Source organism: Engystomops pustulosus, chromosome 4 (genome assembly GCF_040894005.1).
Source record: "Engystomops pustulosus chromosome 4, aEngPut4.maternal, whole genome shotgun sequence".
Lineage (NCBI taxonomy): Eukaryota > Metazoa > Chordata > Amphibia > Anura > Leptodactylidae > Engystomops > Engystomops pustulosus.
Window position 1 is genome coordinate 8,802,756 of NC_092414.1, and position 16,938 is coordinate 8,819,693.

General features: G+C 52.5%; 1 protein-coding gene across 2 annotated transcripts in view; it reads right to left on the minus strand.

Annotated features, from left to right (window-relative positions):
• Positions 1-748: 748 nt before the first annotated feature.
• BMAL2 (basic helix-loop-helix ARNT like 2) overlaps positions 749-16,938 on the minus strand; it is a 34,192-nt gene continuing 18,002 nt past the window's right edge. The window contains exons 3-16 of one of the 2 annotated variants that reach the window (XM_072145039.1): positions 16,571-16,609; positions 14,992-15,149; positions 14,798-14,877; positions 14,410-14,502; positions 11,934-12,051; positions 11,551-11,694; positions 8,186-8,426; positions 7,804-7,910; positions 5,314-5,464; positions 5,143-5,204; positions 4,955-5,063; positions 4,776-4,863; positions 4,579-4,687; positions 749-1,071 (exon numbers count right to left, since the gene is read on the minus strand). In XM_072145039.1, the coding sequence (XP_072001140.1) occupies positions 956-1,071; positions 4,579-4,687; positions 4,776-4,863; positions 4,955-5,063; positions 5,143-5,204; positions 5,314-5,464; positions 7,804-7,910; positions 8,186-8,426; positions 11,551-11,694; positions 11,934-12,051; positions 14,410-14,502; positions 14,798-14,877; positions 14,992-15,149; positions 16,571-16,609 (1,615 nt within the window). In that variant the 3' untranslated portion in view covers positions 749-955. The remainder of the gene's footprint in view (positions 1,072-4,578; positions 4,688-4,775; positions 4,864-4,954; positions 5,064-5,142; positions 5,205-5,313; positions 5,465-7,803; positions 7,911-8,185; positions 8,427-11,550; positions 11,695-11,933; positions 12,052-14,409; positions 14,503-14,797; positions 14,878-14,991; positions 15,150-16,570; positions 16,610-16,938) is intronic. The other variant, XM_072145040.1, reaches the window with a different exon arrangement.

Sequence of the window (16,938 nt, forward strand, 5' to 3'; positions counted from 1 at the left end):
GTGTATGTAGTGATCTCCCCCTAGTGGTGGTGTATAATGTGTATGTAGTGATCTCCCCCTAGTGGTGATGTATAATCTGTATGTAGGGATCTCCCCCTAGTGGTGGGGATAATCTGTATGTAGTGATCTCCTCCTAGTGGTGGTGTATAATGTGTATGTAGTGATCTCTCCCTAGTGGTGGTGTATAATCTGTATGTAGTGATCTCCCCCTAGTGGTGGTGTATAATGTGTATGTAGTGAGCTCCTCCTAGTGGTGGTGTATAATCTGTATGTAGTGATCTCCCCCTAGTGGTGGTGTATAATGTGTATGTAGTGATCTCCTCCTAGTGGTGATGTATAATCTGTATGTAGTGAGCTCCCCCTAGTGGTGGTGTATAATGTGTATGTAGTGATCTCCCCCTAGTGGTGGTGTATAATGTGTATGTAGTGATCTCCCCCTAGTGGTGGTGTATAATCTGTATGTAGTGATCTCCCCCTAGTGGTGGTGTATAATGTGTATGTAGTGATCTCCCCCTAGTGGTGGTGTATAATCTGTATGTAGTGATCTCCTCCTAGTGGTGGTGTATAATGTGTATGTAGTGATCTCCCCCTAGTGGTGGTGTATAATCTGTATGTAGTGATCTCCCCCTAGTGGTGATGTATAATCTGTATGTAGTGAGCTCCCCCTAGTGGTGGTGTATAGTCTGTATATAGTGAGCTCCCCCTAGTGTTGGTCTGTCATCCTCCTCCGATCACACACGATTCAATGTTTTATACAAGTTGGAATTTATTTATTGACAAGTATGAAAATCTTTCGCTCTGGCGGGGGTCATTCTCTCTCCATCTCCCAGAATGCCGCGCTGCCAGGAGTCCGGTAAGAAATGCTTCAATGTGCACATAACCAAAAAACAAAAATGTACAAAATCCTCATCATGTCCGCGAGCCCTATAGTTATAGTACGTTGTGCGTCTCCGTGCTATAGCGTCCAGTGTATGTCGTGTAACTCCGCCTCCTCTCCCAGACCGCCATCCGCTTCTAGAAAGTTCATGAGGGCGGCCTCATCGTGCTCAAAGTCAAAGGCCGAATTATCACCTGGGAGACCAAAACACAATGGTTACCACATGTGCAGAGGGAGGGGTTATACTGCTCGGCAGAGGAAGGTGCAGACGTCCAGAACTGTGCCCTAAAAGATTAGATATGGCTCCACTGATAGCACCGCACCATAAAGAGAACTGTGCAACTTTGTATATACATCTGCACAGTTCTTTCTATCCTCTCTCTACAGTCCTCTATCCCCCTTCCCAACAGTCACAGCTGCACAGTCATGACAGCACAGTTCTCTCCTTCCCCTCCCTACAGTCACAGCAGCACAGCACTCTCCTTCCCACTCCCTACAGTCACAGCTGCACAGTCCTTTCTATCCCCCTCACTACAGTCACAGCTGCACAGTTCGCTCCTTCCCACTCCCTACAGTCACAGCTGCACAGTTCTCTCTATCCCCTCCCTACAGTCACAGTTGCAGTTCCCTCTATCCCCTCCCTACAGTCACAGCTGCACAGTTCCCTCTATCCCCTCACTACAGTCACAGCTGCACAGTTCTCTCCTTCCCACTCCCTACAGTCACAGCTACACAGTCCTCTCTATAGTCATGACAACACAGTTCTCTCCTTCCCCTCCCTACAGTCATAGCAGCACAGCTCTCTCTATCCCCTCCCTACAGTCACAGCTGCACAGTCCTCTCCTTCCCACTCCCTACAGTCACAGCTACACAGTCCTCTCTATAGTCATGACAACACAGTTCTCTCCTTCCCCTCCCTACAGTCACAGCAGCACAGCTCTCTCTATCCCCTCCCTACAGTCACAGCTGCACAGTCCTCTCCTTCCCACTCCCTACAGTCACAGCTGCACAGTTCTCTCCATCCCCTCCCTACAGTCACAGCTGCACAGTTCTCTCTATCCAATCACTACAGTCACAGCTGCACAGTTCTCTCCTTCCCACTTCCTACAGTCACAGCAGCACAGTCCTTTCTATCCCCCTCATTACAGTCACAGCTGCACAGTTCTCTCCTTCCCACTCCCTACAGTCACAGCTGCACAGTCCTTTCTATCCCCCTCACTACAGTCACAGCTGCACAGTTCTCTCCTTCCCACTCCCTAGTCACAGCCACACAGTTCTCTCTATCCCCCTCACTACAGTCACAGCTGCACAGTTCTCTCCTTCCTACTCCCTACAGTCACAGCCACACAGTTCTCTCTATCCCCCTCACTACAGTCACAGCTGCACAGTTCTCTCCTTCCCACTCCCTACAGTCACAGCTGCACAGTCCTTTCTATCCCCCTCACTAGTCACAGCTGCACAGTTCTCTCCTTCCCATTCCCTAGTCACAGCCACACAGTTCTCTCTATCCCCTCACTACAGTCACAGCTGCACAGTTCTCTCCTTCCCCCTCACTACAGTCACAGCTGCACAGTCCATTCTATCCCCCTCACTACAGTCACAGCTGCACAGTTCTCTCCTTCCCACTCCCTAGTCACAGCCACACAGTTCTCTCTATCCCCCTCACTACAGTCACAGCTGCACAGTTCTCTCTATCCCCCTCACTACAGTCACAGCTGCACAGTCCTTTCTATCCCCCTCACTACAGTCACAGCTGCACAGTTCTCTCCTTCCCACTCCCTAGTCACAGCCACACAGTTCTCTCTATCCCCTCACTACAGTCACAGCTGCACAGTCCTCTCCTTCCCACTCCCTACAGTCACAGCTGCATAGTTCTCTCCTTCCCACTCCCTACAGTCACAGCTGCACAGTCCTCTCCTTCCCACTCCCTACAGTCACAGCTGCACAGTTCTCTCTATCCCCCTCACTACAGTCACAGCTGCACAGTTCTCTCCTTCCCACTCCCTAGTCACAGCCACACAGTTCTCTCTATCCCCTCACTACAGTCACAGCTGCACAGTTCTCTCCTTCCCACTCCTTACAGTCACAGCTGCATAGTTCTCTCCTTCCCACTCCCTACAGTCACAGCTGCACAGTCCTCTCCTTCCCACTCCCTACAGTCACAGCTGCACAGTTCTCTCTATCCCCCTCACTACAGTCACAGCTGCACAGTTCTCTCCTTCCCACTCCCTACAGTCACAGCTGCACAGTTCTCTCTATCCCCCTCACTACAGTCACAGCTGCACAGTTCTCTCTATCCCCTCCCTACAGTCACAGTTACAGTTCCCTCTATCCCCTCCCTACAGTCACAGCAGCATAGCTCTCTCTATCCCCTCCCTACAGTCACAGCTACACAGTCCTCTCCATCCTCTCACTACAGTCACAGCTGCACAGTCCTCTCTACCCCCCTCACTAAAGTCACAGCTGCACAGTTCTCTCCTTCCCACTCCCTACAGTCACAGCTGCACAGTCCTTTCTATCCCCCTCACTACAGTCACAGCTGCACAGTTCTCTCCTTCCCACTCCCTAGTCACAGCTGCACAGTTCTCTCTATCCCCTCACTAGTCACAGCTGCACAGTTCTCTCCTTCCCACTCCCTACAGTCACAGCTGCACAGTCCTCTCTATCCCCCTCACTACAGTCACAGCTGCACAGTTCTCTCTTTCCCACTCTCTGCAGTCACAGCTGCACAGTTCTCTCTATCCAATCACTAAAGTCACAGCTGCACAGTTCTCTCTATCCCCCTCACTACAGTCACAGCTGCACAGTTCTCTCCTTCCCACTCCCTACAGTCACAGCTGCACAGTCCATTCTATCCCCCTCACTACAGTCACAGCTGCACAGTTCTCTCCTTCCCACTCCCTAGTCACAGCTGCACAGTTCTCTCTATCCCCTCACTAGTCACAGCTGCACAGTTCTCTCCTTCCCACTCCCTACAGTCACAGCTGCACAGTCCTCTCTATCCCCCTCACTACAGTCACAGCTGCACAGTTCTCTCTTTCCCACTCTCTGCAGTCACAGCTGCACAGTTCTCTCTATCCAATCACTAAAGTCACAGCTGCACAGTTCTCTCTATCCCCCTCACTACAGTCACAGCTGCACAGTTCTCTCCTTCCCACTCCCTACAGTCACAGCTGCACAGTCCTTTCTATCCCCCTCACTACAGTCACAGCTGCACAGTTCTCCTTCCCACTCCCTACAGTCACAGATGCACAGTCCTCTCTATCCCCCTCACTACAGTCACAGCTGCACAGTTCTCTCCTTCCCACTCCCTACAGTCACAGCTGCACAATTCTCTCTATCCAATCACTACAGTCACAGCTGCACAGTTCTCTCTATCCCCTCACTACAGTCACAGCTGCACAGTTCTCTCCTTCCCACTCCCAACAGTCACAGCTGCACAGTCCTCTCTATCCCCTCCCTACAGTCACAGCTACACAGTCCTCTCTATAGTCATGACAACACAGTTCTCTCCTTCCCACTCCCTACAGTCACAGCTGCACAACTCTCTCTATCCCCTCACTAAAGTCACAGCTGCAGAGTTCTCTCCTTCCCCTCCCTACAGTCACAGCAGCACAATCCTCTCTACCTGGTTAAGAGGGTGTCACCCAGGCCCATCACTACCCTGTCCACCACCTACAAAGGCTGAGGCCGTGTATTACCTAGCAGATTGTCTGGAATCAGGAATGAAGGCAAGATGTCAGGCTGGGGAGGTGCATCTAATTTCTCAATTTCTGTGGGAGACAACCGGACCAACTCATCCTTCTGTACCTGGAGACAGACCACAGATTACATTGTACTCTCACAGCAGCACAGAGTATTTTGATATATTAGTGTAGAAGGATAAGTGAGCGTTCACCTCACAGAGAGGAAGGTCCAAGGTCGGAGGAGACTTCTTCAGGAGAAGGTCGGGGCTTTCGTCACCATTGAAGGGCGGAGAGTGCAGCCTGTGGATGATAAGGATGTGACAATCGGGTCTATGGAGGTGGAGGACCTGCCCCTTGCCCTGGTGCCGCGGGATCATAGGTCATGTCCCACCTCTGCAGCTCCACAATCTGCTTTGCGATCTCCCGGCCGATGTTGGCCGCTCCGAGCAGGGTCCCAGTGGACATCCCGGGGACGCTAAGAAAGGAACGCTTAGACCCGTCTACAGGGGACAAAGAACAATCAGCAACATGGAGCCGCATCATCCCACAGTCCTGGAGGACACCTACGTGATCACTTACCTTCTGAGGAGTGGGAGGAGCTACCTCGGAGGGATGTGGTCTCAAGCGCCGACCCTTGACCTCTGAGGAGAGAAGAAAGTAAAAGTCACCTCCAGCGACCGTGTAACGTGCTGGTGGGACAGGATGACGTCATACAGCAGATATCTCCCATGATGCATCTGCCACACTTACGACACCACGGTGTTGACGGATACAATGTATTCAAACTCTTTGGTCCACGGGTTAATGAAGCTGAACCACTGGCTCTGCAAAATGATGAAGGACCCGTCTTTGGCTTTGAACTTGTACCGATTAGTCAGGATCTTCTCCTTACTCTGCAGAACTGGTGAGGAAATATATATAGAGATCAGCGCAGGATTGGGGGAAGAGGGGAGGAGCCCGGGGCAGAGGCAGAGGAGGAGGAGGAGCCCGGGGCAGAGGCAGAGGAGGAGGAGGAGCCCGGGGCAGAGGCAGAGGAGGAGGAGGAGCCCGGGGCAGAGGCAGAGGAGGAGGAGGAGCCCGGGGCAGAGGCAGAGGAGGAGGAGGAGTCCGGGGCAGAGGCAGAGGAGGAGGAGGAGGAGTCCGGGGCAGAGGCAGAGGAGGAGGAGGAGGAGCCCGGGGCAGAGGCAGAGGAGGAGGAGGAGGAGCCCGGGGCAGAGGCAGAGGAGGAGGAGGAAGAGCCCGGGGCAGAGGCAGAGGAGGAGGAGGAAGAGCCCGGGGCAGAGGAGGAGGAGGAGGAGTCCGGGGCAGAGGCAGAGGAGGAGGAGGAGGAGCCCGGGGCAGAGGCAGAGGAGGAGGAGCCCGGGGCAGAGGCAGAGGAGGAGGAGGAAGAGCCCGGGGCAGAGGCAGAGGAGGAGGAGGAAGAGCCCGGGGCAGAGGCAGAGGAGGAGGAGGAAGAGCCCGGGGCAGAGGAGGAGGAGGCAGGGGCAGAGGAGGAGGAGCCCGGGGCAGGGGCAGAGGAGCCCGGGGCAGGGGCAGAGGAGGAGGAGGAGGAGCCCGGGGCAGGGGCAGAGGAGGAGGAGCCCAGGGGGAGGAGCCAGGGGAGGAGCCAGGGGGCAGAGGCAGGGGAGGAGCCAGGGGGCAGAGGCAGGGGCAGAGCCAGGGGGAGGAGCCCGGGGGCAGAGCCAGGGGGAGGAGCCCGGGGGCAGAGCCAGGGGGAGGAGCCCGGGGGCAGAGCCAGGGGGAGGAGCCCGGGGGCAGAGCCAGGGGGAGGAGCCCGGGGGCAGAGCCAGGGGGAGGAGCCCGGGGGCAGAGCCAGGGGGAGGAGCCCGGGGGCAGAGCCAGGGGGAGGAGCCCGGGGGCAGAGCCAGGGGGAGGAGCCCGGGGGCAGGGGCAGAGCCAGGGGGAGGAGCCCGGGGGCAGGGGCAGAGCCAGGGGGAGGAGCCCGGGGGCAGGGGCAGAGCCAGGGGGAGGAGCCCGGGGGCAGGGGCAGAGCCAGGGGGAGGAGCCCGGGGGCAGGGGCAGAGCCAGGGGGAGGAGCCCGGGGGCAGGGGCAGAGCCAGGGGGAGGAGCCCGGGGGCAGGGGCAGAGCCAGGGGGAGGAGCCCGGGGGCAGGGGCAGAGCCAGGGGGAGGAGTCAGGGGGAGGAGCCAGGGGGAGGAGCAGAGCCCGGGGGAGGAGCCCGGGGGAGGAGCCCGGGGGAGGAGGCAGAGGCAGAGCCAGGGGGAGGAGCCCGGGGGGCAGAGCCAGGGGGAGGAGCCCGGGGGCAGAGGCAGAGCCAGGGGGAGGAGCCCGGGGGCAGAGGCAGAGCCACGGGGAGGAGCCCGGGGGCAGAGGCAGAGCCACGGGGAGGAGCCCGGGGGCAGAGGCAGAGCCACGGGGAGGAGCCCGGGGGCAGAGGCAGAGCCACGGGGAGGAGCCCGGGGGCAGAGGCAGAGCCAGGGGAAAGAGCCCGGGGGCAGGGGCAGAGCCAGGGGGAGGAGCCCGGGGGCAGAGCCAGGGGGAGGAGCCCGGGGGCAGAGCCAGGGGGAGGAGCCCGGGGGCAGAGCCAGGGGGAGGAGCCCGGGGGCAGAGCCAGGGGGAGGAGCCCGGGGGCAGAGCCAGGGGGAGGAGCCCGGGGGCAGAGCCAGGGGGAGGAGCCCGGGGGCAGAGCCAGGGGGAGGAGCCCGGGGGCAGAGCAAGGGGGAGGAGCCCGGCGCAGGGGAGGAGTAAGGAGGAGCCAGGGGAGGAGCCAGGGGCAGGGGAGGAGTAAGGAGGAGGAGGAGCCAGGGGAGGAGCCAGGGGCAGGGGAGGAGGAGGAGCCCGGGGCAGGGGAGGAGGAGGAGCCCGGCGCAGGGGAGGAGGAGGAGCCCGGCGCAGGGGAGGAGGAGGAGCCCGGCGCAGGGGCAGGGGAAGTGGAGGAGCCCGGCGCAGGGGCAGGGGAGGAGGAGGAGCCCGGCGCAGGGGCAGGGGAGGAGGAGGAGCCCGGCGCAGGGGCAGGGGAGGAGGAGGAGCCCGGCGCAGGGGCAGGGGAGGAGGAGGAGCCCGGCGCAGGGGCAGGGGAGGAGGAGGAGCCCGGCGCAGGGGCAGGGGAGGAGGAGGAGCCCGGCGCAGGGGCAGGGGAGGAGGAGGAGCCCGGCGCAGGGGCAGGGGAGGAGGAGGAGCCCGGCGCAGGGGCAGGAGGAGCCCGGCGCAGGGGCAGGGGGAGCCTGGCGCAGGGGCAGGGGAAGGATCGGCAGCAGAGAAGCCCAGGCCCACACTTCACCTGCTTTGTGCTGCTCTGTCAGGTGGTCGTGGTCGTCCGGATGGAAATATTCATAGCAGGAGGTTCCCAGAAGCTCCTGAGGAAGATAACCCAAGATGGCTGTAGCTCTGCAAGAAGAAACTTTTTTAATTTTAATCCTGGGACATTTCTCAGAAATATTTTTTTTTATATGAAAAAGATTTTTTGATATTTAAAATTAGCAGCAGTGAAATGTATTGTTTTCACAATGTAATGGGAGAAGTGAGGTTACACCCCCAGGGGGCGCACTACCATAGGAAGCAGATTAGTGATTTCATTTTTAAATTATAAATCTGATCTGAATAACATATATATTGAGATTTTTCCCTATAACCTTTTGGGATGAGTGGGAGGAGCTTCTTACCGCTGATCTACATAAACAAATTTCCCATCCATGGTGTAACGGGTGACAAACTCTGAGGGTTTGACTCTGATGTCGGCGACGCTCTGCGGGACAACGTACGGCTGCAGCCGACCAATGGCCACCAGGCAGCTGAGGCTGTAGGACTCCATGTCCGCCTCGCAGTCCTCCTTCATCCCGATCTCGCTGGACAGGCAGGTCCTCAGGTACCCGGTGCAGTGGATGGTGCAGAACCGCCGGTGCTCTGCGGGGAGGATACAGACAGTGAGGCCCCTAGTGGACACATAGAGTAAAGACCTCACCACTGCTGGCAGGAGGGGGGGGAGGGTGAAGAATATCATCACACGGTGTCCCAAATGTATTTAGTCATTACACTACCACCTCCTACCACTAGATGGCGCCGCACACCGGCTATATACACACATTACACTACCACCTCCTACCACCAGATGGCGCCACATACCAGCTATTTACAGACATTACACTACAACCTCCTACCACCAGATGGCGCCACATACCGGCTATTTACAGACATTACACTACCACCTCCAACCACCAGATGGCGCCACATACCGGCTATATACATTCATTACACTACCTCCTCCTACCACCAGATGGCGCCACATACCGGCTATTTACATACATTACACTACCTCCTCCTACCACCAGATGGCGCCACATACCGGCTATTTATATTCATTACACTACCACCTCCTACCACTAGATGGCGCCACATACCAGCTATATACATTCATTACACTACCACCTCCTACCACCAGATGGCGCCACATACCAGCTATTTACATACATTACACTACAACCTCCTACCACCAGATGGCGCCACATACCAGCTATATACAGACATTACACTACCACCTCCTACCACCAGATGGCGCCACATACCGGCTATTTACATACATTACACTACCTCCTCCTACCACCAGATGGCGCCACATACCGGCTATTTACATACATTACACTACCACCTCCTACCACCAGATGGCGCCACATACCGGCTATTTACATACATTACACTACCTCCTCCTACCACCAGATGGCGCCACATACCGGCTATTTACATACATTACACTACCACCTCCTACCACCAGATGGCGCCACATACCGGCTATTTACATACATTACACTACCACCTCCTACCACTAGATGGCGCCACATACCGGCTATTTACAGACATTACACTACCACCTCCTACCACCAGATGGCGCCACATACCGGCTATTTACATACATTACACTACCACCTCCTACCACCAGATGGCGCCACATACCGGCTATTTACATACATTACACTACCACCTCCTACCACTAGATGGCGCCACATACCGGCTATTTACAGACATTACACTACCACCTCCTACCACCAGATGGCGCCACATACCGGCTATTTACATACATTACACTACCTCCTCCTACCACCAGATGGCGCCACATACCGGCTATATACATTCATTACACTACAACAGTGGTGGCGAACCTATGGCACGGGTGCCAGAGGCGGCACTCTAAGCCCTTTATGTGGGCACCCCGGCCATTGCCCCAGCACCAGACAGGACTCAAAGAATCTTCCTGCAGTTCCAAGCATCTTAAATGATGCTGCTTTCAGTAATATCTTGATACTTGCTTTGCTACTTGGGACTGTAGGAAGAGGGAGAATGAGTAGACTGGGCCGAATTATCTTTGGAGGACCTCCTGCGGACCCAACGATTCTCTGTGTGCAGAGGGAAACTGGAAAGAAGCTAAAATGATGCAAATTTTCCATCTTTCTAGTGTGTTGTGTCCTCAGGAGGCAAATATGATTGAAAGTTGTTGAACAGGGAGAAACAAGTTACTGCTTTAACTTTTGGATGGCACCTCGCAATAAATAAGGAGGGTTTTGGGTTGCAGTTTGGGCACTCGGCCGCTAAAAGGTTCGCCATCACTGCCCTACAACCTACAAGATGGCCCTCTAGTGGTAGATAGCGGTAGTGTAAGGGACGGCACAGGACGCCCTCTAGTGGTAGATAGCGGTAGTGTAAGGGATGGTACAGGACGCCCTCTAGTGGTAGATAGCGGTAGTGTAAGGGACGGTACAGGACGCCCTCTAGTGGTAGATAGCGGTAGTGTAAGGGATGGTACAGGACGCCCTCTAGTGGTAGATAGCGGTAGTGTAAGGGATGGTGCAGGACGCCCTCTAGTGGTAGATAGCGGTAGTGTAAGGGATGGTAGAGGACGCCCTCTAGTGGTAGATAGCGGTAGTGTAAGGGATGGTACAGGACGCCCTCTAGTGGTAGATAGCGGTAGTGTAAGGGATGGTACAGGACGCCCTCTAGTGGTAGATAGCGGTAGTGTAAGGGATGGTACAGGACGCCCTCTAGTGGTAGATAGCGGTAGTGTAAGGGATGGTACAGGACGCCCTCTAGTGGTAGATAGCGGTAGTGTAAGGGACAGTACAGGACGCCCTCTAGTGGTAGATAGCGGTAGTGTAAGGGATGGTACAGGACGCCCTCTAGTGGTAGATAGCGGTAGTGTAAGGGATGGTACAGGACGCTCTCTAGTGGTAGATAGCGGTAGTGTAAGGGATGGTAGAGGACGCCCTCTAGTGGTAGATAGCGGTAGTGTAAGGGATGGTACAGGACGCCCTCTAGTGGTAGATAGCGGTAGTGTAAGGGATGGTACAGGACGCCCTCTAGTGGTAGATAGCGGTAGTGTAAGGGTAGGTAGAGGACGCCCTCTAGTGGTAGATAGCGGTAGTGTAAGGGATGGTACAGGACGCCCTCTAGTGGTAGATAGCGGTAGTGTAAGGGATGGCACAGGACGCCCTCTAGTGGTAGATAGCGGTAGTGTAAGGGATGGTACAGGACGCCCTCTAGTGGTAGATAGCGGTAGTGTAAGGGGTGGTACAGGACGCCCTCTAGTGGTAGATAGCGGTAGTGTAAGGGATGGTGCAGGACGCCCTCTAGTGGTAGATAGCGGTAGTGTAAAGGTAAGGTAGAGGACACCCTCTAGTGGTAGATAGCGGTAGTGTAAGGGATGGTACAGGACGCCCTCTAGTGGTAGATAGCGGTAGTGTAAGGGATGGCACAGGACGCCCTCTAGTGGTAGATAGCGGTAGTGTAAGGGACGGTACAGGACGCCCTCTAGTGGTAGATAGCGGTAGTGTAAGGGTAGGTAGAGGACGCCCTCTAGTGGTAGATAGCGGTAGTGTAAGGGATGGTACAGGACGCCCTCTAGTGGTAGATAGCGGTAGTGTAAGGGACGGTACAGGACGCCCTCTAGTGGTAGATAGCGGTAGTGTAAGGGACGGTACAGGCCGCCCTCTAGTGGTAGATAGCGGTAGTGTAAGGGATGGTAGAGGGGGTAGACAATCACCTTTTTTCTTTGGGGCAGGTAAGAAGTTGTTGTCCTCCTTCCTCGAGGGTCTCCCCACCTTCATGCGGCAGAAGAACGAGCGCCTGGAGCCCCAGTGCAGGCGGGAGCAGCCCCCCGGGAGGTGAGTGTGCACCTGTAATCCGGCTTCAAACAGGAGAACAAGACGTCAGCGAAACATCTGATATCACACAGCAAGAGGGAGGAGCAAGATGGAGGCCGAGTCCTCCCAGCAGGAGGTGATAACACCGAGGAGAGGCAATAGCTTATCCAGGACCAGACAGAAACCCGAAAATTACATTTATACTAAGGAAAGGAAGGAACCAGAAGAAAAGAAGAAAGAAAGGTGGAAAATCCCCGGACGAGTCACTGAGGATCCGGCTTACTTTTGGCATCGATGAGCTTTTCCCTCGGGGTGTTTTCAGGGGAAGAAAGCTGCTCCTTCACTTTGGCAACGTCTTTGGGATGTAGATAATCAAATAGACTCTGTCCTATAAGATCAGCCTGAGGAGGAGGAGACCGGAGGATCAACCACCTACCGCACATCACATGACCTGTACTACATCTCCCAGCATTCACTGCACCCACAGAGCTGCACTCACTATTCTGCTGCTGGTGCAGTCACTGTGTACATACATGACATTACTTATCCTGTACTGATCCTGAGTTACAGCCTGTATTATACCCCAGAGCTGCACTCACTATTCTGCTGCTGGTGCAGTCACTTTACATACATGACATTACTTATCCTGTACTGATCCTGAGTTACATCCTGTATTATACCCCAGAGCTGCACTCACTATTCTGCTGTGTACATACATGACTTATCCTGTACTGATCCTGAGTTACATCCTGTATTATACTCCAGAGCTGCACTCACTATTCTGCTGCAGTCACTGTGTACATACATGGCATTACTTATCCTGTACTGATCCTGAGTTACATCCTGTATTATACTCCAGAGCTGCACTCACTATTCTGCTGCTGGTGCAGTCACTGTGTACATACATGACATTACTTATCCTGTACTGATCCTGAGTTACATCCTGTATTATACACCAGAGCTGCACTCACTATTCTGCTGCTGGTGCAGTCACTGTGTACATACATGACATTACTTATCCTGTACTGATCCTGAGTTACATCCTGTATTATACACCAGAGCTGCACTCACTATTCTGCTGCTGGTGCAGTCACTGTGTATATACATGACATTACTTATCCTGTACTGATCCTGAGTTACATCCTGTATTATACTCCAGAGCTGCACTCACTATTCTGCTGCTGGTGCAGTCACTGTGTACATACATGACATTACTTATCCTGTACTGATCCTGAGTTACATCCTGTATTATACCCCAGAGCTGCACTCACTATTCTGCTGCTGGTGCAGTCACTGTGTACATACATGACATTACTTATCCTGTACTGATCCTGAGTTACATCCTGTATTATACCCCAGAGCTGCACTCACCATTCTGCTGCTGGTGCAGTCACTGTGTACATACATGACATTACTTATCCTGTACTGATCCTGAGTTACATCCTGTATTATACCCCAGAGCTGCACTCACTATTCTGCTGCTGGTGCCGTCACTGTGTACATACATGACATTACTTATCCTGTACTGATCCTGAGTTACATCCTGTATTATACACCAGAGCTGCACTCACTATTCTGCTGCTGGTGCAGTCACTGTGTACATACATGACATTACTTATCCTGTACTGATCCTGAGTTACATCCTGTATTATACCCCAGAGCTGCACTCACTATTCTGCTGCTGGTGCAGTCACTGTGTACATACATGACATTACTTATCCTGTACTGATCCTGAGTTACATCCTGTATTATACTCCAGAGCTGCACTCACTATTCTGCTGCTGGTGCAGTCACTGTGTACATACATGACATTACTTATCCTGTACTGATCCTGAGTTACATCCTGTATTATACCCCAGAGCTGCACTCACTATTCTGCTGCTGGTGCAGTCACTGTACATACATGACATTACTTATCCTGTACTGATCCTGAGTTACATCCTGTATTATACCCCAGAGCTGCACTCACTATTCTGCTGTGTACATACATGACTTATCCTGTACTGATCCTGAGTTACATCCTGTATTATACTCCAGAGCTGCACTCACTATTCTGCTGCAGTCACTGTGTACATACATGGCATTACTTATCCTGTACTGATCCTGAGTTACATCCTGTATTATACTCCAGAGCTGCACTCACTATTCTGCTGCTGGTGCAGTCACTGTGTACATACATGACATTACTTATCCTGTACTGATCCTGAGTTACATCCTGTATTATACACCAGAGCTGCACTCACTATTCTGCTGCTGGTGCAGTCACTGTGTACATACATGACATTACTTATCCTGTACTGATCCTGAGTTACATCCTGTATTATACACCAGAGCTGCACTCACTATTCTGCTGCTGGTGCAGTCACTGTGTACATACATGACATTACTTATCCTGTACTGATCCTGAGTTACATCCTGTATTATACTCCAGAGCTGCACTCACTATTCTGCTGCTGGTGCAGTCACTGTGTACATACATGACATTACTTCCCACTTTCAAAAGTTGGATATATCATTAAATTTCCTTTCAGGATTCTGGGAAAGTTTGGTGTGGCCACGCTGTTACTGCAGGGGGGAGTAGTTAATCTTTCTCCACTTGCTGTTATTTTTTGTATTGATTGGATACACATAGAACAAAGCCCTACAGGGTTTCCCACACACGGCGGCAGGGGAGACAATGTAAGTAGGCCATGTGGATATCTGGGTTACTGATGGACCTGAATTGTCAGAGGAAAGCGGGTCACGGCGAGGAGACGCACCTGGTTGTATTTCAGGATCTTGGAGACGGATTCGGACACAAACAGGATCTTCCCTCTGTCACAGCCGACCACGAAGAGAAAGCCGTCAGCAGCCTGGACGACAAAGGGGGCGCAAGTGAGACAAAGACAAGCACCCAGGGGCCCACTGCTAACCCAACGGCGCCACCACATGGTAACGGGCCACGCTACTCAATGGACCACATGGCAGAGGTCACCTGACCCCCAGAAGGTCATGGACAATACTCAGAGCCAAAGAGACTTCAAGTCCTCAAGGACCCAACCAGCAGGAAGCAGAACACGGCACCGGAGGTCCACAGAACCGGGGGTCACCGTGATAGAACTTCTGGGGTCACAAAGTAAACACATTCTGAAATAACGAGCTACAAACCTTCAGGATTAACCTCTTCAGCTCATCCTGGCGCAGGAACGATGGCTTGTAGCTCTCCTCCGAAAACGAGCTGCTGGAACCTGAAACGGCACAAGCCACGAGGACCGATGACACGCGCCGGGCTCCGGGGTAAGTACTCGTCCCCCCCAACTATCCGCACCCTCCAAGGCTCCTACATGACCTGCAGGACTCACCCTTCAGGGACTTGAGGTGCTGGACGGCCATCTTCAGGACTGTCAGTTTGTCCAGCTTCCGGGGTAAAGGCTCGCACTGAGGAATCATAGCCGAAAGTTCCTCAATCAAAGTGTTCATCTTATCCCGGCGCCTCTTCTCCGTCTCACTGTGAGCCTGTCTGCGGGGGACAAAGAGAAGGAGGAGTGAAAAATAGCGCAAAAGACAGGGAGACTAAAGAAAATAACGGGAAAGGAAATAGAATCAAGGGCAAAAGAAGGAAGGAAGAAAAAAAAGGGACGAAAAGAAACATGAAAGGAAGGATGAAAAGAAACATGAAAGGAAGGATGAAAGGAAGGATGAAAGGAAGGATGAAAGGAAGGATGAAAGGAAGGATGAAAGGAAGGATGAAAGGAAGGATGAAAGGAAGGATGAAAGGAAGGATGAAAGGAAGGATGAAAAAGAAGGAAGAAAGGAAGGAAGAAAAAAAGGGACAAAAAGAAGGATGAAAAAGAAGGAAGAAAGGAAGGAAGAAAAAAAGGGACAAAAAGAAGGATGAAAGGAAGGAAGAAAGGAACAAAAAAGGGACAAAAAGAAGGATGAAAGGAAGGAAGAAAGGAACAAAAAAGGGACAAAAAGAAGGATGAAAGGAAGGAAGAAAGGAAGAAAAAAAAAAGGGATAAAAAGAAGGAAGAAAGGAAGGAAGAAAGGAAGGAAGAAAAAAAGGGACAAAAAGAAGGAAGAAAGGAAGGAAGAAAAAAAAAAGGGACAAAAAGAAGGAAGAAAGGAAGGAAGAAAAAAAAAAGGGACAAAAAGAAGGAAGAAAGGAAGGAAGAAAAAAAAAGGGACGAAAAGAAGGAAGAAAGGAAGGAAGAAAAAAAAAGGGACAAAAAGAGAAGCAAGAAAGGAAGGAAGAAAGAAGGAAAAAAGGGACAAAAAGAGAAGGAAGAAAGGAAGGGACAAAAAGAGAAGGAAGAAAGGAAGGGACAAAAAGAGAAGGAAGAAAGGAAGGAAAAAAAAAGGGACAAAAAGAAGGAAGGAAGAAAAAAAGGGACAAAAAGAAGGAAGGAAGAAAAAAGGGACAAAAAGAAGGAAGAAAGGAAGGGAGAAAAAAAGGACAAAGAGAAGAAAGGAAGGAAGGAAAAAAGGACAAAAAGACGGAAGGAAGGAAGGACAAAAAGAAGGAAATTAAAACATGTAAGAAAGAGAAGAAGTGCAAAAGTTATCGGACTGACAAAAGAAACCAAAATAGGAAGGAAGGTGGAGGTTAAGTTAAGAATGAAGAAAAGGAAAACAATTAAGAAACTAACGAGGAAAGGAAGGAAAATAAAACCGTACAAGTGATAGGAGGAAGGATCAGGGAATGAGCAGCTAACAGAAAAGGAAGGAAGAGAAAAGTAATGAAGAATGGAAAAAAGGAAAGAAGGAAATTGCTTTTGTTTCTGTTTTTACTAAAGAACGGAAACTAAAACGTACAAAAGAAGAGGAAGGAAGGAAGAAAAATGAAGCAGGAAACTGAAAGATAGAAATGAAGAAGAGAAAGAGAAGGAATGAGAGGTGGCGGCCTGCAGGAGGCGTGCACGCAGCGCTGCCGGGTCTTACTTGCTTTGGACATCGCTGCCGTCTGTTCCATCAGTCGTTCTGGGAGACATAAAAGACAAGCAAGGGTTAATTAGCGGAAGAGCCCCCTGCGCCCCCACCACACGCACCGGGCCCCAAATACGCGTCTCATCCATATCCATACACCTGGGGAATATGAAACCATCTCCTCTTTCCCCCCTGACCACACATCTCCCAAAAATTAAAGTTTTTGACTGCAGTCAAAATATCCTATTATTATTATTACTATAGTCTCTCCATGGTTACAGACTACAAACAAACCCTGTGTAGTCTGATCCCGCCTTCATATGTAGATCATTTCTCCCAGACTCCTTTGCAGACGATGGCGGAGGGAAAGTGCAGTAAAACAC